Source organism: Crocuta crocuta, unplaced genomic scaffold (genome assembly GCF_008692635.1).
Source record: "Crocuta crocuta isolate KB4526 unplaced genomic scaffold, BGI_CrCroc_1.0 scaffold36, whole genome shotgun sequence".
Taxonomy (NCBI): Eukaryota; Metazoa; Chordata; class Mammalia; order Carnivora; family Hyaenidae; genus Crocuta; species Crocuta crocuta.
Genome location: NW_027532203.1, coordinates 18,556,593 through 18,582,529, shown reverse-complemented (window position 1 = coordinate 18,582,529; position 25,937 = coordinate 18,556,593). Strand labels below are relative to the sequence as shown.

The window sequence follows — 25,937 nt, the reverse complement described above, 5'->3', positions numbered from 1 at the left end:
TGGGTGAAATCATCAAATTACACATGTAATGTAAAAGTCAAGAAGTGGCACAATTGCAATATGGAGCTGACAAAATAACAATGGCAATTAAGTTGCTTTTGGAGGCACCTGGGTGGCTCAGTCGGTTAAGTGTCCGACCATTTCAGCGCCGGTCATGACTTTACAGTTCCTGAGTTTGAGCCCCACATCAGACTCTGCGCTGACAGCACGGAGCCTATTTGGGATTCTCTCCCTCTGTCCCTAATCCATGCAATCTCTCAAAATAAACGTTAAAAAAAAAAAATTACAGGGCGCCTGGGTGGCTTAGTCAGTTAAGCATCCGACTTTCGCTTAGGTCATGATCTCGCGGTTCGTGGGTTCGAGCCCCGCGTTGGGCTCTGTGCTGACTGCCAGCTCAGAGCCTGGAGCCTGTTTCAGAGTCTGTATCTCCCTCTCTCTCTGACCCTCCCCTGCTCACGCTGTCTCTCTCTCTCTCTCCTAGAAATAAATAAAACATTAAAAAGAATTAAAAAAAAAAATTACTTGCCTTTGTAAAGTAGGAAGAGGTTGGGGGTAGGCAAACAAGTGATTTCCTTTTCTCATAAACAGCTGTGTCTTGACTTTCTGATTCTTTAAATTATATACCTGTTAACAATTTAAAAATGAAGAGCCCAGAAAGACCCAGACATGGGTGAAACTTTAAATATTAACACAGTGATCACTGCAGGTTACATGGAGGACTCATTTAATAAATGAAGCCTCAAAATCGGATAGGAATATGGAAAAAAATATTTTAAAACAAAAATTTTTTTACATTTGGGGCACCTGGGTGGCTTAGTCGGTTAAGCGTCTTGACTTTCGCTTAGGTCATGATCTCGCCATTCGTGGGTTCGAGCCCCGCGTTGGGCTGTGCTGACTGCCAGCTCAGAACCTGGAGCCTGTTTCAGTCTGTGACTCCCTCTCTCTCTGACCCTCCCCTGCTCACGCGGTCTCTCTTTCTCTCCCCTAGAAATAAATAAAAAACATTAAAAATAAAAGAACATATATTTTTAAAAAAATTTTTTTTACATTTATTTTTAGAGAGAGAGAGACAAAGGGTGAGCGGGAGAGGGGCAGAGAGAGGAGACACAGAATCTGAAGCAGGCTCCAGGCTCTGAGCAAGCGTTCAGCAGAACCTGATGCAGGGCTCAAACCCACCAACTGTGAGATCATGACTTGAGCTGAAGTCGGACACTTAACCAACTGAGCCACCCAGGAACCCCTGGAAGAAAATTATTTTAAACTTGGAAAGAATCCCAAGCAGGCTCTACGCTCAGCAGAGCCCAATGTGGGGATCGATCCCACAACCCTGGTATCACAACCAGAGCCGAAATGAAGCGTCGGATGCTCAATCGACTGAGCCACCCAGGCGCCCTGTTAACTTTTTAAAATGTTTATGATTTATTTAGACAGAGCATGGGGTAGGGGCAGAAAGCAAGGAGGGAGAATCCTAAGCAGTCTCCTTTCTGCCAGCACAGAGCCTGGCGCAGGGCTCAAACTCACCAACCATGAGAGCAGATCATGACCTGAGCCAAAATCAAGAGTTGGATACTTAACCGACTGAGCCACCAGGCACCTGTTTTAATTTAAGCTCTATACCTAATGTGGGGATTGAACTCACAACTCTGAGATCAAGTCTCATGCTCTACTGAGGCAGCTAGATGCCCCGAAGACAGTCAATCTTCTGTGTCAACTTAAGCTACGGTATCCAGTTTTTGGTCAAACCCGTCTAATTGCTGTGCAAGCATTTTCTAGACACAATTAACATTTAAAATACTTTGGGGGCACCCGGGTGGCTCAGCCGGTTAAGTGTCTGACTTCGGCTCAGGTCATGATCTCACAGTTCATGAGTTCGAGCCCTGCGTCGGGCTCTGTGCTGACGGCTACCTCAGAGCCTGGAGCCTGCTTCAGATCTTGTGTCTCCCTGTCTCTCTGACTCTCCCTTGCTCACACTGTCTCTCTCTCTCAGAAATAAAGCATTTAAAGAAAATTTTTTTAATAAAATAAAATACTTAGAATAAAGATTATTTAAAAAAAAACAAACACTTTTCCATAACCTGGATGGGTCTCATCCAGTTGGAAGGCCTTTAGACAACCTGAGGTCTACCAAGGCAGAAGGAATCCTGCTACTAAATACAAACTTCCCTGGGTCTCCAGCCTGTCCACCTGCCCTTTCAAACCTGCCAGCCTCTACAATCTCTCTATACACATCCTACTTGTTGTATTCTCTGAAGAACTCTAATAAATGGATTAAGCTCTTAGATAATGAAAGTAAACCTTTAAACCTTAGTAAAATATACAATTATCTTTGTAGACTGTAAGGTAAAGATTTCTTAATTAAGACCAAAAATATTAATCATAAAAACTGACCAACTTGGTTATGATTATAAACTGCTGCCTATAAAAGTCATGTTAAAGAAAACTAAATAAGAAAATATTAACAAATGTTCCTAATTCTACTCATTAGTACATTCTTTCTCAACCTTCGTCCCAATCTTTCAGACTTCACTGACCAGTTTTTTTCATTTCTTTGAGAATTTTAGTTGTCCTAGTCTTCTCTTACTTACAATTCATCTCTTTATACAGATTGCTCTTCTTGACAGAGAAGCCAGCGAGGCTCTTCGACATTGTCAAATGTGAACGCTGCAACATATCGAGTTACCTAGTTTATGCATTCTTTAATCAATCACAAAGCACGCTAGAATCTTGCAAAGAGATCAGTCTTGAATGGTCTAGGCCTGCTAGTCTGAATAACATTCAAGTAAAATGAGCTTAAAGCAGGCTTACCAATTCCTCAAATTAATTACATTTCTTTTAAAAGAATCATTCAAACTACAGAAAACCACCAAGCAATATGGAACCTTTATTTTTAATGTAATTTCTGTACATCTGGAGTAGGACAGTAATCCTTTTACAAATGGGACTGATTACTAGAATAAACAATGACAAAACCAAACTGGTATTTGATGTGAATCCACAGGGAGTTTAAGCTTCAAATCCAGCCAAGAAATTTGTCACAATCTCTTTCAGCTTTGCATCTGTCTGTTCTGAGATCTTTCCATCAGTCCTATTTGGAAATGAAAAGCAGTTCATCAGTTCTGAGCTAACAAAAATTCAATAACTAGCCACAATATTGTAAAGAATTCTAACAAAACTTTGTATCGTAAAAATTATAAAAAAGAGGCCACCAATTGTGTTCCTACCTGATATTGCCCAACAGAGCTTGGTGCTGGCTAATAACATGAGCCAAGAAAGCCTGCTCAAACTTTGTGATCTTGCTGGGCTCCAATTTATCAAGATACCCTCTCACACCAGCATAAATAACGGCCACTTGTTCTTCAATAGCCATGGGAGCTGAAAACAAAAGAATGCCAAATGAGTTGCTCAAATAAATAAATGCCATGTTAACAAAGTCGGAGAAACTTACCTTTTCTTACAATTATTAACATGTCTTCTCCATATCACCTATTCTCATATTCTCTATGAGAAACTCCACGATAATACTCTTTCCCACTTCTCTCCCCAGGGAAACTTTTCCTTATATTTACAAGCCTTAAAGTGTTATCTTTGAGCATATTCCATAAGCACTGTTTATTATCTAGCAGTATTTATACTGCTTGAGATATAAGTTGATGACATTTCATAACAAATGCATACTTTTTTTAACATTTTTTATTTTTTTATTTTTTCTAATTTTTTTTAAATGTTTTATTCATTTCTAGGAGAGAGAGAGAGAGACAGCGTGAGCAGGGGAGGGTCAGAGAGAGAGGGAGACACAGACTCTGAAACAGGCTCCAGGCTCTGAACTGGCTGTCAGCACAGAGCCCGACGCGGGGCTCGAACCCACGAATGGCGAGATCATGACCTAAGCGAAAGTCAGACACTTAACCGACTAAGCCACCTAGGCGCCCCTTTTTTAACATTTTTTAAAACATTTATTCATTTCTGAGAGACAGAGACAGAGTGCGCATGGGAGAGGGACAGAGAGTGACAGAGAATCCGAAGCAGGCTCCAGGCTCTGAGCTAGCTGTCAGCACAGAGCCCAACGTGGGGCTTGAACTCATGAACCACTAGATCATGACCTGAGCCGAAGTCAGACATTCAAACTGAGCCACCCAGGGGGCCCCATTCTAACATTCTTTTAAATCTGCCCAAATGCATTCTCTCGAAGCCAACGTGGAAAGGGGGAGAGGAAGGGATCTGATAGATTTTAACTCTCGAAAGTAGTAAGTATATTTAGTAAGTTTTCCTGGTTGCTTACATAATGACAATAACTGTAATACAAGTACAATAGGTATCTATCACATCCAAAACACTCCATCTTTAATGAAAGAAAACAGTATGCATTATAGCTTATGTAGGGAGCAGTGTGATATTCCCAGGCCCTAACACACAGTAGGAACTTGATGAAATGAAAAAACAACTCACAATACTGTCCTTGCTTCAGCAACTCAGTCAATCGCACACCACGGCTCAAGAGTTGTTGAGTGGCAGCGTCAAGGTCAGAACCAAACTGGGCAAAAGCAGCAACCTCACGATACTGAGCCAATTCCAGCTTCATGGTACCTGCCACCTGAAATACAGAAATGGTTAAATCATGAAATATAAAAACACTTAACTCATTGACAAAGAGCAAAAACATTTAGATTTTAAACTAAAGACACCCCTTCTCTCTGACAAAGTGATGCAAATTACCTGCTTCATGGCCCTGGTTTGGGCAGCAGATCCAACACGGGACACAGACAAACCAACATTAATGGCAGGGCGGATACCTTTGTAGAACAATTCTGTTTCCAAGAAGATCTACGACATACAGAGAATACACATGCAAATGAGCTTAAAGAAATCAAATATTTTCAAAGTTAAGTCAAAAATCTGAAACCCAACATCTCCAAGGAAGAATGTTGTCTTCTCATGGTAAAGAGTCCTTCCAATCTTTCACAACCCATATCTATTTATTATTGGTAAGATTAAAAGATGAGAAAAAAAGATTATGAATTCATATAAAAACATATGCAGATAAAGTGATATGACCTGAGATTTGCTTCAAAATTATCTAGCAGGGAAATTAGTAGTGGCTATAAATGAAGCAAAGATGAGGTCCGCTATACCACAAATTGAAATGGGTGAAAGAGATGTGGGGCTCATATCATTCTCCTTACTTTCCTATGTTTGAAACTGTCCACAATAAAACATAAAATGTATTTAACTCATAAACATCAGCCTCAACTTGGGAGTCATCCAAAGCTTTTATATTTATTTTAATGGTAAAATAATACCTGTCCATCAGTGATGGAAATGACATTTGTTGGAATGTAAGCAGACACATCACCAGCCTGTGTTTCTATGACTGGTAAAGCAGTCAAGGAGCCACCGCCAAAAGAATCATTCATTTTGGCTGCTCGCTCTAGCAGCCGCGAGTGTAGGTAGAACACGTCACCAGGATAGGCCTCACGACCAGGGGGTCGGCGGAGCAGCAGAGACATCTGACGATAAGCAACAGCCTAGAGGATAAAAAAGTTTATGAAGTTTAGTTATTAGAACATAAATTTGTCACATTCCATTTGGTGCAAACACACAGATCCTAAAAATATATACCCTCTGACCTGTTTGGATAAGTCATCATAGATGATCAAAGCATGTTTGCCATTATCCCTAAAATATTCTCCCATAGAACAGCCAGAGTAAGGAGCCAGGTACTGAAGTGGAGCAGCATCAGAAGCAGTAGCTGAAACCACGATGGTGTACTTCATGGCATCTGGGAAGAAGATAAATTTTAAGTTTTACAAGGTTATCAACATTTTGATTTTAGAGACTACTACAGTAAGAATTACGTACTTCACTAAATAATCTACCAAAGTCAGATTAGCCAGAGCTTCTAAATGGCATCTACTTTAAAGAAACTGACAAAAACCTTAAGATTGATCAGTTTTTACAGTATTTTTTACTTGTTTTTGTTTTACTTATTGAATTAGACTTAATGAAATTTCAATTCATTAAGGAATAATCAAAACCAGTCTTCATTCAGTAGATGCTATCCTAAGATTAGCAACAATAGGACTCCCACAGAACAATAATGAGACTAAACAACTTATTTCTTATAAGCAAGCTCTACCTCCAACGTGGGGCTCGAGCTCACAACCCTGAAATCCAGTCACATGCTCTACCCACTGAGCCAGCCTGGTGCCCCAGGACTAAAGTTCTTTCATACCTGCATCTGTAAGTCTCTTCACCAGCTGGGCAACAGTGGACCTCTTCTGACCAATAGCAACATAGATACAGTATAGCTTCTTCTTTTCATCAGTTCCATCATTGAAACGTTTCTGGTTAATGATTGTGTCAATAGCAATTGATGTTTTGCTTTAAAAGAGAAAGTAAACATTAATCTTAGTAAATGCTTCAAAGGTTTTCTTAACTTAAAATTTCAGTACTACTGCTAATCCTCATCACATTCTATTCTCCCCATTATATCCAAATCATTTACCATTCCAAGCCTGAAAAGTAATCTTTCCACAAGCATATTTTAGTTCGAACTTTTAACAAGCTTTACCCGGTCTGACGGTCACCAATAATCAGCTCACGCTGACCACGACCAATTGGCACCAAGCTATCCACAGCCTTAATGCCAGTCTGCATTGGCTCACGCACAGAAATTCGAGGAATGATCCCAGGGGCTTTCAGGCCAACTCGCCTACGGGTCTTAGAACCAATTGGACCCTGGTAAACAATAAAAAGAAGCACCCAGAACAATCAATTTTGATGTCTTTTAGAGACTACAACCACATCTAATAAATGTTAAACATACCTTTCCATCAATGGCATTACCAAGGGCATCTACAACACGGCCCAACAGCTCCTCACCAACTGGAACATCCACAATGGCTCCTGTTCTCTTCACAATATCTCCTTCTTTAATTAGTTTATCGTTTCCAAACACGACAACACCAACATTGTCTGGTTCCAAGTTCAGAGACATACCCTACAAAAAATACATAAACACACATGAAACTTAAGTAGTACTTGCTCCCCACAGATCAACACTACACATTATGAAAATACCTAGTTTAAAAAAAAAAGTAGTCTTGTCCTTTAGATCTGGTTTACAAGTATTTTTCCAACAACCTTCTTTGGTCAAGACTGCGTTATGATAAACCTAAATGCTACTTTGTCACATCCTCAAAGACCTAAAAGAAGCAAAAAATACTGAACAGGTTAAGCTTATTTCACTGCATTTCTTTTGTCTATGGCTTTTAAACCGGGTGATCAGTGGAGCGCCTGGGTGGCTCAGTCAGTTAAGCATCCGACTTCGGCTCAGGTCATGATCTCACGGTTCGTGGGTTTGAGGCCCGCATCGGGCTCTGTGTTGACAGCTAGCTCAGAAACTGGAGCCTATTTCGGATTCTGTCTCTCCCTCTCTCTCTGACCCTCCCGTTCATGCTGTCTCTCTTTCTCTCAGAAATAAATAAAACATTAAAAAACAATTTTAAACTGGGTGATCACTATGAAATAAAATGATCAACTGGAAATTTTAAGACACAGTTGATTTACATCTTTCTATCTGTGAGAAGCTCCATCCACTATTTAAAGAATTATCTACTGAGAACTCAGCAGGTTAGTAGACAGTGAAATTAAAAGCTACTCAAACAAGAACAAATTGCCATAATGTAATAGTGATTGGTCATCTCTCATCATTATAACCGTATTTCAAAACAGGAAGATCTTCAGGTCCCTGATCATCACTAAGGAAAACAGTTATTCCAGGAACAGAGTCCAGTCAGTAACAAAAGCTTTGTAGAAGTACTTAGAATAGAGGAATATCATAGAATACCATTGAAGAAATAAAATCTTTAAATCTTAGATGTTCAATAAAAATAGTCACTAATCACGTGACTATTTAAAAATTTGAATTAACACCATCTTACCAAAGTCTGAGAAACTTACTTTTCTAATTAACACAGCTGAGATACATCACCTACTCTTTCCGTGAGAAGTCCACGTTTTACACACTCAACAGCCTCACATTTATAATAGTTACTATACTTAAAAACAGAGTATTTCCATCACTACACAAAGTTCTATTAGGGGGTACTAGACTAAACTCTTAGATCTTAAAAGGTGAACAGAAACTTAGTTCATTAATTTCACCTCATCTTTCAAAACTACGTAATACATGTATACTGAAGAAATGGGAGGTTAAATTTTTAGCCAAGGTCTAACACCGGACACTAGCTACAGAACCAAGACAGTCTCTTCCCATGTGCTGAATGGGTAATCCACTCCCCCGGTCCACCCAGCTATCATATTCTGATTTCTTCAGAAAACAACCAGGTTCATCCTAATAGAAAGAAGATTCTATCATCAGAGAGTTTCTGACAACTAAACCTTACCTCAAAAATAATACATCTACTCTTACTAGAAATACAAGCTCAATGACTTTCAACTTTCCACCAGAAATGAATTTTACAATAATGACTAAAACACTGAACAAGTTGAGATTTAAAGTTAAAAAACAAAAAACACTGGCAAAATCTCTGAATTTTAAATGAACTCAGAGACCAATCCTGAAACACCAAAATCTCATAATTTACCTTCAAACCCGAAGAAAATTCTACCATTTCTTCTGCCTGAACATTTCTCAGCCCATGTACTCGGGCAATACCATCACCAATGCTTAGGACACGCCCAGTCTCTTCAAGGTCAACAGAAGTATCAGCTCCAAGAATGCGCTCTTCAAGGATAGAGGACACTTCAGCAGTGCCTATTGAGAGAAAAATTCCATTGCAAAAATAGCCTGGTCTCAAGATCTTAAAACCCACTTCCCCAACAGTATAAAAACTATAGTTTTGTAAACACAATAGTCAAATTATTCTAAAAATGTAGAATAATATACTTGGCTCTATTCAAAAAACCTTGGTATCTACCATTACAATAAAAACAAATCCAAGTGATTAAGAATCTATCAATGTTGAAACCAGACTTTTTGGCTAAACTCTTACAGAAGTTTAAACATGCAATCTGTTTTTAAAAGCAACTGTTAACAAAATACAAATATCTTTCTTTTCAAAAACATGGAAATACTATTCATCTTAGCATGTGAGCTGTCAGCACAGAGCCCAACACGGAATCAAACTCAGGAACTGTGAGATCATGACCTGAGCTGAAGTAGAATGCTTAAGCAACTGAGCCACCCAAGTGCCCCTATGTATTCACTTATTTAATCTTTAGTTCAAAAGCTCCAATCACACATCTCCAAAGGAATTCCCTAACCTACAGCATCTTCCTATGCTCACCTCCCCACTTCTCTATTCTATTTGCAATGTGTAAATTCATAGATTGCCATATATAGATTAGCAGCTATCACTGACAAAAAACAAAGATAAAGACTGCTTACTTTTTCCTAATTTTTTAGGAGAGGAAAAACAAATATTTCATAGTTCAGAAAGGATGATCAGNGGGGGGGGGGGGGGTCGGGGGGAGGGGGGAAGCTGGAGGGGTCCCTGGGTAGCTGTCAGCTGGGCGTTGGGACTGTTGATTTCAGCTCAGGTCATGATCCCAGGGCTGTGGGACTGAGCAGCGCATCAGGCTCCACACTGAGCATGGGGCCTGCTTAAGATTCTCTCTCTCTGTTCCTCTCCCCTGCTCACACATACACTCTCTCTAGAAATATTTTTTAAATAAGTGTAGAAAGAAAGAGAACTGTAGTAACGTGATAAAAGAAATATTTCACTAGAACAAGAAAACCTACTAAGTTAGGGCTAAATGGCACATTTTGGGCTAAGAATCTGAGATTTGTGGTAACAAATTTGAAAGAATTAACAAATGAAAATTAAAAACCACAATAGTTATGTAACCTACGTAACTTATTTTCTCACTTACTGACAAGGCAGTAACTGTAGCGTATGTATGCTTAGAAATGCTGACTTACCAGTCTTCTGAAGACGAGTGTTAGAGGCATGGAGGTTCCTTGCAGCAATGAAGGATGATCCCAAAGCATTTTTGGAGACCTAGCACATACACATTTTTAAAAATATGATTTTTAAAAAATCCTTTAGAAAACTGGCAAGCTTAAACAACTGTAGGCTTACTGTGATCAAGTTATCAGTGAAAATATTATCAAAATATTTTGCTTAAAAGTGGAAGACAATTAGTCACATAACAAAGTAGCTTTTGATATATGAGAAAAATTCTATTATGCAGCTCCTGGCAATGCTAGAAGTACTCTATAAAAAGCAAATTTAAAAAATGCAATCTAGGGGCACCTGGCTGGCTCAGCTGGTGGAGCACATGATTCTTAATCTCAAGGTAGTGAATTCAAGTCCCTAATTGGGCATGGCACCTACTTTAAAAAAAAAAAAAAATGGTCTATTTTGTTTTTAAAGTTTCAATTATCTTTTCTTTTAAAGGCACCAGTTACTATTATTTCATCTTTAGATCTATTTCAGTTCAATTGTGAAAATTCTCAGTAAGAGAACAGCTTTCTAAAAGGGGCAAATATCAATAACATATCCTATCTTACTTTAAAAAACAAACAAAAATTGAGTTGTTAATGTTAGAGGTTGATTAGAAACTAAGTATGGCTGTAGACTCTTTTTTTCCTGCCTTGGACAAAGCCTACAGCCATCTGGACCCTCTCCTTCTCCTTCAAGTTGTAATGCCCTAATTTTGGTCACTGACAATTTTAAATCTACTCCTTTCTACAGGACCAGATGAAATCTGTTAAAAATGCTTTTTGATACCAGTTGCATTAGGACAATAAAATAGGTTTATTTCACCTTTGAAACCGAGATTGTTTAACATGGAAAAAAATATGTAAGCCTTAACTTCAAGGGCGATAAGTAATGAAGGGAGGGCACGACCTTCATATTTTCTAACCTATGCTCTATCTTAGGTTTTCAATCACTGTCTAACGATTCCTCAAGGACGAAATCTTAAAACATGTCTAAGTACCACAACACAAAGCAAAGAGTCTTTCTGCGTGAGGCAATTTAGGCTTCGCTGCTGTCAGTGCCGTCACGGTTATCTGCCACATGAAATGCACATTTGCGCTGTTTCGCTATTGTTTCAGTATTCAGCACGAAGAGATAGCTTGCCGAAGTATTCAGAAAAGCACCTTCATCTATTGCTTTCCCCTAAACCGACCTCCGAGCAGAGGTGAAATGCTGGGGCCTGCTGACCTTCATACAATGTCAGCCTTCCTTAGACCGCTTCAACAAGAGCTAGCAGCAGTGCTCTGACCTTCAGCGGCGCAGTCCCGGAGAATCGGCGGGGACAAGCCTGCCGTTTCAGAGCAGGCGGCGGAGAGCTAGCGCTCCAGCACTGACCTTCACCCAAGGCCTCTCTCGGGCAGTACTGGACTGAGCTCGGGAACCCTCCCCGAGGCCCCATCTCTAGACAGCAACGAGGTCAGCACCTCCCCTGCACCGCCCTGCACGGTCCCGCACGGATGGCGAGCAACAAGGCCCTTGCGCCGCCTCCCTGCCCAGCCCGAGCAGCCAACGGTGCAAGATGGCGGCGCCCGCCAGCCCCTCACCCTCCTTGCAGAAAGAGCTCTCGAGTCAGCACACCACCAGCCCCCTGCAGGGCCACATCCCTCCCGCCGGCTGCCCGCACTCACCAGCCCGGCCCGCCTAGGAAGGGCGCGGGCCACGGCCGCAGCGACGCGCACAGACAGCATCTTCACAGCTTTCTTTAGGGTGGCTCCTCTGCAGCTGCAGCCTCCGGACTGACTGGGACAAAATGGCTGAGCGGCGAGGAAGGTCAAGGCAGCCGGGCCACCTGACCCGGAAGTACCGCCCCTCACGTTCACCTCCGGACGCGAATCTGCCTTTTGGAGGAAGATTGAGGGTGGAGTTACTTTTTTTTTAATATTGTTTTTAGATTTTAACTTAAAATGAGTGATTAGACCTTTGCCAGCTTCGGTTCAGGCGTTCGTCACATATTTATTTTGGCCTACTGAATCGGCTTTATGGTTGCCCCTGGCGACCAAGTGGGTAGCGGAACCCGCTATGATGCGGCTCTCAGGAGGGGTCCTCACAGGGAGACGGTGTCGGAGTCACCTTGTACCAGGCGCCGTTGGTTTGAAGGAGACAGGAGGTTGATGATGTGGGGTCTCAGACTACAGCTGTTAAAAGCCTTGGTGCTGTAGCAAGAATAAACAATTATCACCCTGGGCCTGCCGAGCTGGTTAGTGTGAAGGTCGCTGGCCGCACCCCCAGACCCTCTTATAAAAGTCGAAAATTTGGAGGAACCCAAATTTTTGAAAGGCACCCACACCATTCTAGGGGATCCATTACACACTCAAGTTGGAAATTCGCAGTTCTTTGAGATTCTATCTGGATGGATTCTATATTTTAGAACAATTTTTTTTTAATGGTAACAAACAAGGAATTCACAAAGAGTGATTGCCAATTCTACTGAGAGTGGTCCAGAATCAGACGTCTCACCCCAGACTGGACTAGGATTCAAGCTTTCCTTTACCAGCAATTAGTTTCATGGCAACAGGGACTATGCTTTTAAATTTGGAATAAAATGGAAATGATGAAGAAAAACCCTTTCCTATACCTACACATTAGAATTGGGGCAGGAGGGGTGCCTGGGTGGCTCAGACGGTTAAGCGTCGAACTTCGGCTCAAGTTATGATCTTGCGGTCTGTGGGTTCGAGCCCCACATGGGGCTCTGTGCTGACAGCTCAGAGCCTGGAGCCTGTTTCAGATTCTGTGTCTCCCTCTCTGCCCATCCCCAGCTCCTGCTTGCTCGCGCGCGCTTTCTCTCTCTCTCTCTCTCAGAAATAAACGTTAAAAAAAAAAAGATTGGGGCAGGTACGCCTGGGGGGCTCTGTTGGTTAAGCATCTGACTTTGGCTTAGGTCATGAACTCACAGTTTGTGAGTGTGGGTTCTAACCCAGTGTCCGACTCCTTGAGCCTCCTTTTCAGAGTCTGGAGCCTTCTTCAGATTTGTATCTCCCTCTTTCTCTGCCCCGCCCCCAGCTAGCTCTCGCTCTCTCTCTCTCTCTCTCTCTCTCTCTCTCTCTCTCAAAAATAAACACTAAATAGGGGCGCCTGGGTGGCTTAGTCGGTTAAGCGTCCGACTTTCGCTTAGGTCATGATCTCGCGGTTCGTGGGTTCGAGCTCTGCGTCGGGCTCTGTGCTGACTGCCAGCTTGGAGCCTGGAGCTTGTTTCAGTCTGTGACTCCCTCTCTCTCTGACCCTCCCCTGCTCACGCTGTCTCTCTCTCTCACCTAGAAATAAGTAAAAAAATATTTTAAAAAACACTAAATAAATATTATACATATAAAGATGGGGACAGAACTGGGGCACCTGGGGTGCCCTCCTGTCACTTAAGTGGCTCAGTCCATTGAGTGTCTGACTTCCACTCAGGTCATGATCTCGTGGTTGGTAGAATCCAGCTCTGTGATGACAGCGAGGAGCCTCCTTAGGATTTTCTCCCTCTCTCTGCCCCTCCCTTGCTCCAGCTTATTTGGGCTTTCTCTATCTATCTCCTTTTCAAAATAACTAAACATTAAAAAAAAAAATTGGGTCAGAACTAGCCCCACACATACACACACAGAATTTTTACTGAGATTTTTGTGATATGAACAGAATTGGGGGGGTAGATATTGGGTATTTTGTAATAGTAAAACTATTAATATTGCCTTCACTTGTAAGTGTTCTAAGGAGCATCTTTCAGCTTCATTCACCAAATCCTGATTTACACCTAAAACATTAATTTGGGTGGAGTATATGAATATCTGGGTCAAGAGTCATTTCCTAAAAGATGGCTTGCAAATGTATGATCAGCAATCCCTTTCCCTAAAATTCTACTCTATTTTCAAGGTGAGCATCCTTCTCCTCATAAGTAATAGTAGGCTAACACACACACAGAAAATTGGTTTGTAGAAACAACAAAGTTGGAGGGTTATTTTGTGAAATGTGTAGTGATGAAAGTGGACAAAAAGCATAAAGATAACTTTCCCCCACATATTCAGAGGCTATACCAACCTACCAGAAATTTGGTTACTGAGCAGAGATATATTTGACTAAAACAAAAAGAATAAACAAGCCATACAATATGGTATTGGCTAGTTAGTAAAATTTCTTTGAAAAGCAAGGTTTCATCATGTTAAATACGCACACAACCTAGAAGAAAGATATTTAGTGCTAAACCACATATATCAGACAGTTGAGTACACAGTCTACCTTTGCTGATGTAACAGTATACTGCAGGAGGTTGCAGGCAGCAGTGTGGTCTAATTAGCTTTCAAAGATAAACACTTAATCAAACACAGAACATTATGGTCAAATTCTAGCTTCTACTACCCAATCTTGGTCAAGTCATTTAATCCACGTGTGTGTGTGTGTTTCAACATGAAAATAGGTAAAATCTGTTCATCTATTTTTACCAGCCCTTGTAAAAATGAAATAAAAGGGCACCTGGATGGTTCAGTTGCCTGACTTTGGCTGGGGTCATGATCTCATGGTTCATGTGTTCAAGCCCTACATTGGGCTCTTTGCTGACAGCTCAGAGCCTGGAGCCTAGTTCAGATTTTTTGTCTTTCTCTCTCTGCCCCTCCCCTGCTCACACTCTGTCATCTCTCTATCTCTCTCAAAATTAAATGAACATTAAAAAAGAAAACTTTAAAAAAAATGAAACTAAAATAGGAAAACACATAGAAAACTATATATTGCTGTATAAATATAGAGAACCTCTCATAGTGTCAAATAGAGTGAAGGATGAAGGGAGAATTTTAGGCAAGGCAAGAAATGATGGAAGAATGACTAAACAGCAGTGACAGTGTCAGATATTGGCTCCTGTCAACTGTTTTATTCTTTTTTTTAAAGCAAATTTTCTTCCTTTTTTAAAATAAATGTTTGTATATTTTGAAAAAGCGTGAGTTTGCATGAGTAGGGGAAGAGCAGAGGAGGAGGGTGGAAACAGTGAATCCCAAGCAGGTACCACACTTAGTGCAGAGCCCAATGGGGGGCTCATCCCACCACCCTGGGATTATGACCGGAGCTGAAATCAAGAGTCTGAAGCTCAACTGACTGAGCCACCCAGGCGCCCCAGCTGTCAAACTGTTTTAAAATAGCCTCCAGCACATATAGCTCTTTGGTAGTGAAAACTAAAGGATAAGATTAAGATTGCTGCAGCTCATATTGTTAGGGTAAAATAAAAAATTTAACTTAATGCATTCCGTGTGAAAGAAACAAATATCAGCTATCCAAAAAACACGTTCCAGGTTTTTATTTTTTAAGACAAATGATTCAAGTCAGAAATAAAAATATCAGGAAAAAAACAGGCTGATTCTAGGCAGGTGTACTTCTCATCCAGGAAATGATAATACCGAGAGCAGAGAGAGCAGCGAAGAGGCAAAGGAAGAGAGGTTCTGATGCTGGAGTCTCCCACCAGCCTGGCCCAAAAACTCAGAGGGCCAGAGTCCTAGTAGAAAACTACAACTCCCAGAAACCCTGGGCCCAGAAGGGACGGGAGCAACGGTGTGTGGGCGGGGCCTTCAGAGGGAGCCGAGCCCTTCTCCCGCGAGGACCTTCTCTCCAAGTGGCGGGAGCCGCGGCTATGGAAGCACAGGAAGAGAAAGCGGCGCAGGTGATGGGGGCTGGAGCGGGAATTTGCGGCCTCCTGGAAACGGAGTCTTTGGCAGCACACTCCCGGCCCTAGGATCTCGTGGGCGCACTATTTCTACTTTTGTCCTCCCCTTGCTCCGCGGGTCCGTCTTTCTAAAGTCCGCCGTGACGGTCTGGGAGCCCGACTCCGCTTAGACCCCCGGGGAAAGGGCGTTTCCCTTCCTTCCCCGGCCTCTCCTGGCTTGGACTTGGGCTTGGACAGCGGTTGAGGAGCCCCGTGCTAGGAGATCCCTCTCAGCAGACTAGAGTGGGACTTCCGAATCCAAACCCGCCTTACAGACGAGCTTCACCGTTCACCGCTGCTTCCTAGTAGGATTTTCACACCTGACCTACCTCCTCAGCCTGCATCCCAACTCTAGGTGCCTCCCAGAACAGCGGGGCTTTTGGTGTGTTGGGGCCAACTCTTTTTTTTCAGACTTTTCACGTATAATAATGCCTGAACACCTTCATATTGAGCTTTAAAATTATTCGAGTGATGCAGATTGTTAGCATATACAGCTTTGTAGCTTTAGGAAAAGATGGATTGTTTTATGGTAATTTTTTCTTTGTGCTTGCTCACTTTTGTCCCCAGAGTCTGGTATTTTATCTCCGTAAAAACAAATTATAAAGTGAAATAAATGGGATGTCAGAATATTTCTACGACACATTTTGTTTGCTTCTCCTCACTCCTTTCGAATATTTCCTTCATGCTATTACAATAAACAAGATTTATAATCTTTGTCTTTCTTTTAATGGTTAGGTTGCTGCATGGTTGAAAAAAATATTTGGAGATCACCCCATTCCACAATATGAGGTGAATCCTCGGACCACGGAGATTTTACATCACCTTTCAGAACGCAACAAACTCCGGGACAGGGATGTCTGCCTGGTAATAGAGGACTTGAAACAGAAAGCAAGCGAATATGAATCAGAAGGTAAGATTAGTAACAGAATTTTGAAAGAAATAATAACTTGAGATGACTATATTTTATATATAATGCTAAAGTATACAAGATTTAATTTAACGTAGACTGCTTGTTAGTTTTGCTTCTTTATTTTACCCAGATTTGCCTCCCATTCTGTTATAACAACTTAATATGCAATAAATTTTGTTATAATGTAAATTTAATTGGTACACTGATAGCACAACAGTAACCCCTAAAACATGAATCTAAACTTAGCCTGACATACAAGATGCGTGTGGTTTTTCACTTACATATCTTTTTGATCTGTTTCCAGTCTCCATGCTTTAGTTATAATGAGCCATTGGGACATCTGAGGTTGCAGCCATGAACTGTGAGACTTGAACAAGTCACACTATCACTATGTATGCTATGCCTATGTAGCTTGAAAAAGTGTATTTGGGAAACCTGTTGTTTTTATAATACTAACCACACACACAATTGATAAAAATCTATAGGTCAGAATATACGAAAGAAGTGAGACCTGCAATTGCCTTGTATTTAACTAACTTATGTATGTGGCATGTGTTACATGCAATGTTTTCAATGTAGTGCAATTTATATTGTAACTCTACTATGTATGGGCTTTTTTCCAGCTTTTTTTTTTTTTAAAGTTAACATACAGCAAAATTGATTTTTTGTTTTGGTATACTGCTTTTAGAATATATTTTACATTTCTATGACCCAACATACTTTGGATGCATATTATGTTATACAATTGCTTTTTTTTTTTAATATTTTTTATTTATTTCTAGGAGAGAGAGAGAGACAGTGTGAGCAGGGGAGGGTCAGAGAAAGAGGGAGACACAGACTCTGAAATAGGCTCCAGGCTCTGATCAGGCAGTCAGCACGGAGCCCGACGCGGGGCTCGAACCCACGAACTGCAAGGTCATGACCTAAGCGAAAGTCGGACGCTTAACCGACTAAGCCACCCAGGCGCCCCAATTGCTTTTTAAATCAGGAGAAAAAAATATGCATTTATACTCTTTAGAATTTAGCCACCTTTCCTGGTGTTCATCGTTCTTTTCGTGAGCGTTCGAATTATTGGTTGGGGTCTCTTGCTTTTATCCTGCAGAACTTCCTCTAGTATTTCTTACAAGTCAAGACTGCTAACAACAAATTCTCTCAGCTTTTGCCTATCTGGGAATCTTTATTTGCACTCATGTTTGAAAAGATAGTTTTGTTAGATGTAGGATTTTCTCTTGACAGTTTTTCTCTTAGAACACTTTGACTATGTTATCCCATTGCTTTCTGGCCACCATGGTTTCTGCCAAGAAGTCCACTGTTAATCTTATTGGGGCTTCCTCGTAAATAACAAGCCCTTTTTCTTTTGCTTCTCAAGAGTGTCTCCTTATCTTTTACTTGAACATTTTTATTTTGATATGTATGCTTGTTGATCTCTCTGCATTTATCCTACTTGGATTTGTTGAGTTGAGTTATTTGTTGAGTTATTCCTTGGATGTGTAGATTATTGTTTTTCAATAAATATGGGAACTTTTCAGGTATTATTTCTTTGACTATTTTTCTCCTTTTTTTCCCTCTTTCCTCATTTTTCTGACGCTCTTTTATTTTTCACGTTTTTTTTTTTAAATTTTATTTTTAGAGAGAGCACACAGCAGGGGAGAGGGGCAGAGGGAGACAGAGACAGAGAAAGAAAGAGGCTCTATCACTCAGCAAGAAGCCTGATGTGGGTATCAATCCCACGACCGTGGGATCATGACCTAAGCTGAAATCAAAAGTCAGATGCTTAACCAACTGAGCGACCCAAGCATGCCCACTTTTTTCCTCTCTGTTCTTTAGCTTCCATAATCTCTATCACTTTATCTTCAAGTTCACTAATTATTTATTCTGGTACTTCAAATCTATTGTTTGTTTTCTCTAGTGAACTTTTCATTTTAGTTATTGTACTCATCAACTCTGGAGTTTCCATTTACAATTTCTATCTCTTTTTGATATTCTATATTTGATACAACATTGTCCTTATAGCTTTTGTTACTTCTTTAATCATGGTTTCCATTCATACTGTGAACATGTTTATTATGGCTATTTTTTTTTAATGTTTTATTTATTTCTGAGAGAGAGAACACACGAGCAGGGGAGGGTCAGAGAGAAAGGGAGACACAGAATCTGAAGCGGGCTTCAGGCTCCAAGCTAGCCGTCAGCACAGAGTCCGATGCAGGACCCAAACCCATGAACCGTGTGATCATGACCTGAACCGAAGTTGGACGCTTAACCGACTGAGCCACCCAGGTGCTCCTATTATGGCTATTTTTAAGTCTTTTTCTGACAAATCCAACATCTGGTCATTCTGACAGGTAGTTTCTTTTGCTTGCATTTTACCATGGGCCATCCTTTCTCGTTTTGCATGCCTATATATTTTTGTTGGACACTGGACATTTTAGATAGTGTATTGTAGCCACCCTGAGTACTAGTCTCTCAACACCCACAGTGTCCCAGAGCTTGTTGTCTTTGTTGTTTTTGTATTTGCTTAGTGACTGACTCTTTTTAATGACATCTATTTACCCCTGTTAAGCCTCTGATGTTACCCCTCAGGGAGCCACATACTTAAGTATTCCCACAGTCACTCTGAGATGTCAGTGGTTTTGGTAGGACTGTCTTACTCTCTTTCATAGACCACATCCAGGTGTAAAATTCCGCTAATTGACATCTGATTTTTGTTTTCAACAATGCTGTGGGACACAAATTGTTCTACAAGCTAATTCAAATTCTGGCACCCTTACAGGAATAGTTTTGGAGGGCAGTGTTTGATATTTGTTGTGACCCAAGGATGGCTCTTCCTAGATGTCTAATTTTCAGGTTCTCCCATGTAAACTAACTAGCCCACAGTTTAACCTGTGTCTTGACTCTTCTCTCAATTGCTTTTTACTATAACTTCCATTGTTCTTGAGAATCTCCTTAGGCTTGGACTTCTCCAGGCTCTGTTGAAAATGAACTCAGCTCCTTTGGGAAGATACATGGGAATTATCTTTTTTTTTTTTTTTTTTTTATTTCTGAGAGAGAGAGAGACAGCATGAGCAGGGGAGGGTCAGAGAGACGGAGACACAGAATCTGAAGCAGGCTCCAGGCTCTGAGCTAGCTGTCAGCACAGAGCCCGACGCGGGGCTTGAACCCACAAACCGTGAGATCATGACCTGAGCCAAAGTTGGGCGCTTACCCCACTGAGCCACCCAGGCGCCCCAGGAATTATCTCTTCTATGGCTTTGTTCTTCCTCTGCACAAAATCTCTGAGCCAGTGATGAGCTGAGGTTGGAGAGAATAGCAAGCTTTTCTCTGAGTGACACCCCAGGGTAGATGCTGAGTGCTGAGTGGACGGGGGAGTGCAGCAGCAGGTCCTCTTGGCTTGACTTTCCTGGTGTGGAATCGCCACCTCATGAGCTGGTGCAAGGGGCCTCAGGGCCCCAGTATTCTCACCATAGTAGAAGCTCACCCAAGTTAGAACTTGATTCTAAGAACAGTGACCGGCTGGAGAGAGCCCACACCTCTCATCCACATTCACCTAGGACTTAGTCTCAGCAACAGATAGCTGGTGGCAGGATGAGAAATACTGAAGTCGTGTTCATCCTGGAAAGAAAGCCCTCTGGCTGGGAGCTGGGGGCAGAGGGGTCCCTGGGTTCTTGACTACAATAGTCTGGAGTAGAGCCTCTGCCTCGCTAAAGTGGGAGGGAGAAGGAAAGTGGTCTTGGTTTAAATATCATAAGCTCTCACCTTCCTTACTGAGTTTTCATAGATTTTCTTGCCTAGATGTTTCTTCATTTGCTGATTGTTCTTAGGACCATTTCCAGAGGCTTTAAATCATTGTGTTTTAGATCTGATTTTGTTTTTGTGCTTTTACATGGTTGGGTTTCTTTTTTTCTTTTTTACAATTTTCACCACTTTCACTGGACAACAGATATGCAGAGATCCTTGCCCTATTAGACTGGGAGTCTTAACACCTGGTCTGTTGATGTTTTTTGTTTTGTTTTGTTTTAATATTTTAGTTTTAACTAATCTCTACACCCAACGTGAGGCTCACACTCATAACCCCGAGATCAAGAGTTGCATGCTCCATCAAGCAAGCCAGACAGGCACCCCTGGTCTGTTGATTTTTTGACAAGGGTAACAAGACAATTCAGTGGAGGAAAAAAAGTAGCATTTTCAATGACTAGTGCTAAGATAACTGGATATCCACATGTACAAGAATGAGGTTGGATGCTGCCTCATACTATATAAAAGAATTAACTCAAAATCAACGAAAAACCTAAATGTAAGAGCTAAACCTAAAACTCTTAACACGATATCAGTGCATATTTTTGTGACCTTGAATTTGGCAATGGTTTCTTAGCTAAAAGTCCCTAAATACAAACAATAAAAGAAAAAGTAGATAAATTGAACATCATCAGAATTAAAACTTTTGTTCTCAAAGGACACTGTCAAATAAATGAAAAAACAACCTACAGAATGGGAGGAAACATTTGCAAATCATATCTGATGAGGGACCTGTATCTATAACATATAAAGAACTCTTACAACTCAGTAATAAAAAGACAAATTATCCAATTAAAAATGGGAAAGGGAACGTGAATATGTATCTCTCCCAGAAGATATAAAAATAACCATTAAGCCACCATTATTAGCCATCAGGGAAATGCAAATGAAAACAATTCCTTTTCACAGCTACAAGGAGGGCTGCTATTAAAAAGAAAAATATTCTGGTCTTAAGTTGATGATTTATTAAGTTCTGTGAATGATCACAATGCAAAAAAAAAAAAAGACAATAGCAAAACAAACAAAAATTGTTGGTGAAGATATGGAGAAATTGAAATCCTCATATACTTCTGGAGGAATATAAAATCATATGGTCCCTTTGGAAAATAGTCTGGCAATTCCTCAAATGGGTAAATATAGTTACCATATGACCACCAGGTCCACTCCTAGGCATATACCCAAATATGAAATGAGAAAAGACAAAATGTAGATTAGTGGTTGCTAGTGCTTCATGGGTTGGGGAATTGGAATATGATAACTAAGAAATGTGGGGTTTCTTTTTGGGGTGATGAAAATGTTCTAAAATTGATTGTACTGATGGGTGCACAACTTTGGGAATATACTAAAAAAGCTTTTGAATTGTACACTATAGGTGAGTGGATTATATGCTATGTGATGAGATTTTAAGAAAGCTGTTAAAAATTAAAACAAACATCTTAGTCTCCATATAACTCATATCTTTTCAGCCAAGCATCTTCAAGACCTTCTCATGGGAAGTGTGAATTTTTCCCCTGCCAATCTGTCTGACGCTGGTTCTAGGTACCTGAATGCTTTGGTTGACAGTGCAGTGGCCCTTGAAACAAAGGATTCCTCACTAGCTAGGTAATTCTTATGACAGTTTTCATTTCTGTAATCATATATACTATAAAGTCTCAACTAAGGACTTTTTGTTTGACTGGGTAATTCCACATAGGAAATTAATGATAAATCCAATAACACTGAATTTACTTAACTCCTTCTTATCATTACTAGTAAATGTATGTGTTTAATTTAGATAAACTTGGCATTATTTAAATTTTAGTGTTGTCTTCTTTCAGGATTAGGTTTGTGAAGGTTGCTTCTCATGTATGTTTGGAAAGAAGTTAGGTAACACTTAAACTGTTCCCTGTAAACAGAAAAGCAGTAGCCTAAATTATCTTATTGAGCATGGTGAATTTTGGTCACAATGGGTAGATTACAAACGTTTATTCTTTATGATGGGCTTTCCATTTATATAATGACATTATTCTTTCCAGCAACCATAAGAGGAACCTAAGCTCAGGAGTGGTATATTAAATAACTTCTCCAAGCTGGTAAATGGTGGCTTTGGGATTCAAACCCAGTCTGACTCCAAAGTCCATATAATTGTCATTGGTGGCCATATCTTAGCTAGGACTCCCACTATAACTTATAATCAGAGAACTGTATAGCTATTATACTTAAATGCCCATATAAGGACTTGGAATTTATATATATGCTCAGAAAGTAGTGTTTCAGGTATAAGAACATAAGAAACCTAAACTTGAATTAAGTCAATTCAGCAGACACCAAATACCAGTTATATGCTAGGCATATAGCCATATATATGTATAGGCAGTGGGGAAGCAGAGATGAATAGGATAATAATTGTCAACAAGAACAGTCTCTGCTCACAGTCAAATAAGGGAATGGGTATGTAAAACTATAGCATACTGTGACATCTTTAACAGTACAAGAATGTACAAACTGTTGATAAGTAGCACAGAGAAAGGGGTAGTGAGTTCCAGAATGGGAGTAAATCTTATTTGAATTTTAAAAGACAAATGGAAATTTGCCTGAAGAAGGGCTTTCCAGGCAATGGGAACAGCATATAAAAAATGCATAGAGGAGTGCCTAGGTGGCTCAGTCAGTTGAACATTTGACTTCAACTCACAGTTCATGAGCTTGAGCCCCATGTCAGGCTTTGTGCTGACAGCATCGAGCAGGCTTTGGATTCTCTCTCTCTCTTCCTGCCCTGCCCCTCCCCCACTTACATGTACACTTGCTCTTTCTCTCTCAAAAATAAACATTAAAAAATTTCTTAATTGAAAAATGCATAGAGGCATGAAACTACGTGATTATAGAAGAATCCATATTAATATAAAATCATTGTTAGAAATGAGAAATAATTGTCATTATTGTCCTTTATATCCGTTTATATGACCAGATCCTTTCTTTAGTTTTATTCCTGCAGTGAATGATTTGACGTCTGATCTTTTCCGTACCAAATCCAAAAATGAAGAAATCAAGCATGAATTGGCAAAACTTGAAAAAAATCTAACTGCAACTTTAGTGTTAGAAAAATGTTTACGAGAGTAAGTAACTGAGTTGGAAGTGGTGATGATGTTTGTTATACAGGCAGTAACAGGACCTTGTCAGATTTAGTTTTGGCAGTAGACAGGATTTAAACCAACACATTAGGAACTGGAGTCCATAAATGGTTTTCTAAGTAAAAAATGACTTGGGTAGAGGTAGGGGTTGGGTACAGATCATCTTTTACTTCATATAGTTTCTTACCTTTTTTTCTCTTTTATAAATAACCTGGGTTTTGGGGCACCTGGGTGACTCAGTTAGTTAAGCGTCCAACTTTAGCTCAGGTCACGATCTCCTGGTTTGTGACTTTGAGCCCCACATTGGGCTCTGTGCTGACAGCTCAGAGCCTGGAGCCTGCTTAGGAGTCTGTGTTTCCCTCTCTCTCTCTGCCACTCCCCATCTCAAACTCTGTTTCTCTCTCTCTCAAAAATAAATAAACATTAAAAAATACTTTTTAAAATAATAAATAGATAGCCTGGGTTTTATAATATTGAAAATGTATGTGAATTTTTCTTTTTAACTTATAAGCCATGGCGCAGCCTAAAATCACATTATATTTGGTTGCCCCAGAGTTTAGATGCTGTAGATCAGGAGTGTGGATATGCACAAGTAATTTGGTGGGGTGTAAATTTTCTTACAAATACTAAATATGTATACACAAGGCACTGTATCATGTCACATTTAGGAAAGAGGGCTTTGGAACTTCCATAAGTTAAATTGGCTTTAGAATATATTAAATCACTTTTTTAAGCAACAGGTTTACTTTCTCCAAGAATAATTGGCATAGATTAATCTTAAACTTACTTAGTATTCCATGAGAAAAATCTCAGATGGCAACACGGAGGGGAGGAGGACCTGGAAGAGCACACGGTAGCTAGTCTGGGATATAAAATCTATGATAGAAAAGCTAGCAAGTATGTTGTCTATTTTTGGCTAATCCAGAGTTTCTTTTTTATAATAATTCCACTGAGGAAAGAGAGAAAATGTTTTCAACTATACTTTTTAAAGGGATCTAAAGAAGGCAGAGTTGCATCTGTCTACGGAAAGGGCCAAAGTTGACAATCGTCTTCAGAACATGGATTTCCTAAAAGCAAAGTCAGAGGAGTTCAGATTTGGAATCAGAGCTGCAGAGGTTTGTACAAAGGACTGATATATTTAGTTCTTTTCAGACATCTTGTCGACCTTCATCCTCACAACTAGGCAGTATTCTTACCTTTTTACAGATAAGGGAACTACGGAGAAGATAGGTAACTTACCCAAGGTCACAGAGCTGCTTAACAGTGAATCCAGATTGTAACACAGACAGCTAGGGCCCAAAGCCCAGGGGCCCCGACTCTTAGCACTGCACCCATCTTGTCACAAATCTGTGACTATCTGAAATGACCCACATGCAGCATAGAACTGTTTAGATGCGTGTAGTCTTTCATCTATGATTTGTAGCTTCTCTTTACCATGTTATATGATGAAAATATGTCATGATGGTCACTTTCGAAATACTTTTTTTCACTGAACTCCCTTTTTTGTCATTATAGGAGCAGCTTTCCGCCAGAGGCATGGATGCTTCTCTGTCTCACCAGTCCCTGGTAGCCCTCTCAGAGGTGAGCTGATTTTAACCCAATTTAGCTTTCTTTAGAATCTTAGCACACAATCTGTCTTTTCATTTGCTTCTTTTTATAGAGCTTTGTTCACTACTGACCTGTTTTTCTTTACCTCTCTACTTTATGTTCACTGGTATTTATACCTTTATTACATAGCTAGCTGTATCTATGCTCACATTTGTTTGGTTTCCTTTATTTACTACTATGTCCTAGTGAAAGTCTTTGCTAGAGTCAGTTATATATTACTGACTTATTTATAAAATAAATTTATTGAGGGATTATGTGCTAACCCTCTAGGTCCTCTTCTTCTCTTTCCATGTATGGTAAAAATGCAGGCCCCCAAACTCCTAGAGGATGCAATTCTAGGTTTTTAGGTTGTGTAAGTGTTGTGTGTATTTTAGTAGGAAGAGGGAGAAAGGGGCTTTGTTTTATTTTATTATTATTTATATATTCCTTTTTTAAAAAATTTTTTTAATGTTTACTTGTTTTTGAGAGACAGAGACAGAGTGCAAGTAGGTGAGGGGCAGAGAAAGAGCGAGACGCAGAATCCAAAGCAGGCTCCCGGCTCTGAGCTGTGTGCACAGAGCCCGATGCGGGGCTTGATCCCACAAACAATGAGATCATGATCTGAGCCACCNTGAGCTGGCTGTCAGCACAAAGCCCGACGTGGGGCTCAAACCCACGAACCGTGAGATCATGACCTGAGCTGAAGTCGGACGCTTAAGTCTGACTGAGCCACCCAGGCGCCCTTCTTAAGATTTTTTATACTTTGATTTTTGGAATTTAAAGCTGACAATTCATAAATATGTATTTGAGATTCTAATTGTTCCCTTACGTTCTGATTCCTCTTAATCACATTATTCTGTCTTCCTAGAAATCATACTTAG

General features: G+C 40.3%; 2 protein-coding genes across 6 annotated transcripts in view; one reads left to right on the top strand and one right to left on the bottom strand.

Annotated features, from left to right (window-relative positions):
- Positions 1-2,861: 2,861 nt before the first annotated feature.
- On the bottom strand, positions 2,862-11,765 carry ATP5F1A (ATP synthase F1 subunit alpha). Its single transcript, XM_077777660.1, has 12 exons — positions 11,633-11,765; positions 9,944-10,022; positions 8,607-8,776; positions 6,824-6,997; positions 6,569-6,735; positions 6,230-6,378; positions 5,625-5,776; positions 5,298-5,522; positions 4,714-4,821; positions 4,447-4,591; positions 3,222-3,372; positions 2,862-3,085 (listed from the first exon to the last, which is right to left on the bottom strand). The coding sequence occupies exons 1-12, from the start codon at positions 11,690-11,692 to the stop codon at positions 3,004-3,006; spliced, it is 1,662 nt and encodes a 553-aa protein (XP_077633786.1). The 5' UTR covers positions 11,693-11,765; the 3' UTR covers positions 2,862-3,003.
- A 3,778-nt stretch (positions 11,766-15,543) lies between these two features.
- HAUS1 (HAUS augmin like complex subunit 1) overlaps positions 15,544-25,937 on the top strand; it is a 14,595-nt gene continuing 4,201 nt past the window's right edge. For all 5 annotated transcript variants that reach the window (XM_077777663.1, XM_077777662.1, XM_077777666.1 and 2 more), the window contains exons 1-6: positions 15,544-15,618; positions 16,396-16,570; positions 21,829-21,964; positions 23,320-23,454; positions 24,461-24,584; positions 24,985-25,050. In XM_077777663.1, the coding sequence (XP_077633789.1) occupies positions 15,589-15,618; positions 16,396-16,570; positions 21,829-21,964; positions 23,320-23,454; positions 24,461-24,584; positions 24,985-25,050 (666 nt within the window). In that variant the 5' untranslated portion in view covers positions 15,544-15,588. The remainder of the gene's footprint in view (positions 15,619-16,395; positions 16,571-21,828; positions 21,965-23,319; positions 23,455-24,460; positions 24,585-24,984; positions 25,051-25,937) is intronic.

Excerpts from the sequence above, each read along its gene's own strand:
- ATP5F1A (XM_077777660.1), bottom strand. The coding sequence starts at position 11,692 with ATGCTGTCTGTGCGCGTCGCTGCGGCCGTGGCCCGCGCCCTTCCTAGG. Across the intron at positions 5,777-6,229 it reads GAAGAGACTTACAGATGCAG|ATGCCATGAAGTACACCATC; the intron begins GTATGAAAGAAC and ends TCTTCTTCCCAG. Across the intron at positions 5,523-5,624 it reads ATGATGACTTATCCAAACAG|GCTGTTGCTTATCGTCAGAT; the intron begins GTCAGAGGGTAT and ends TTTATCCTCTAG.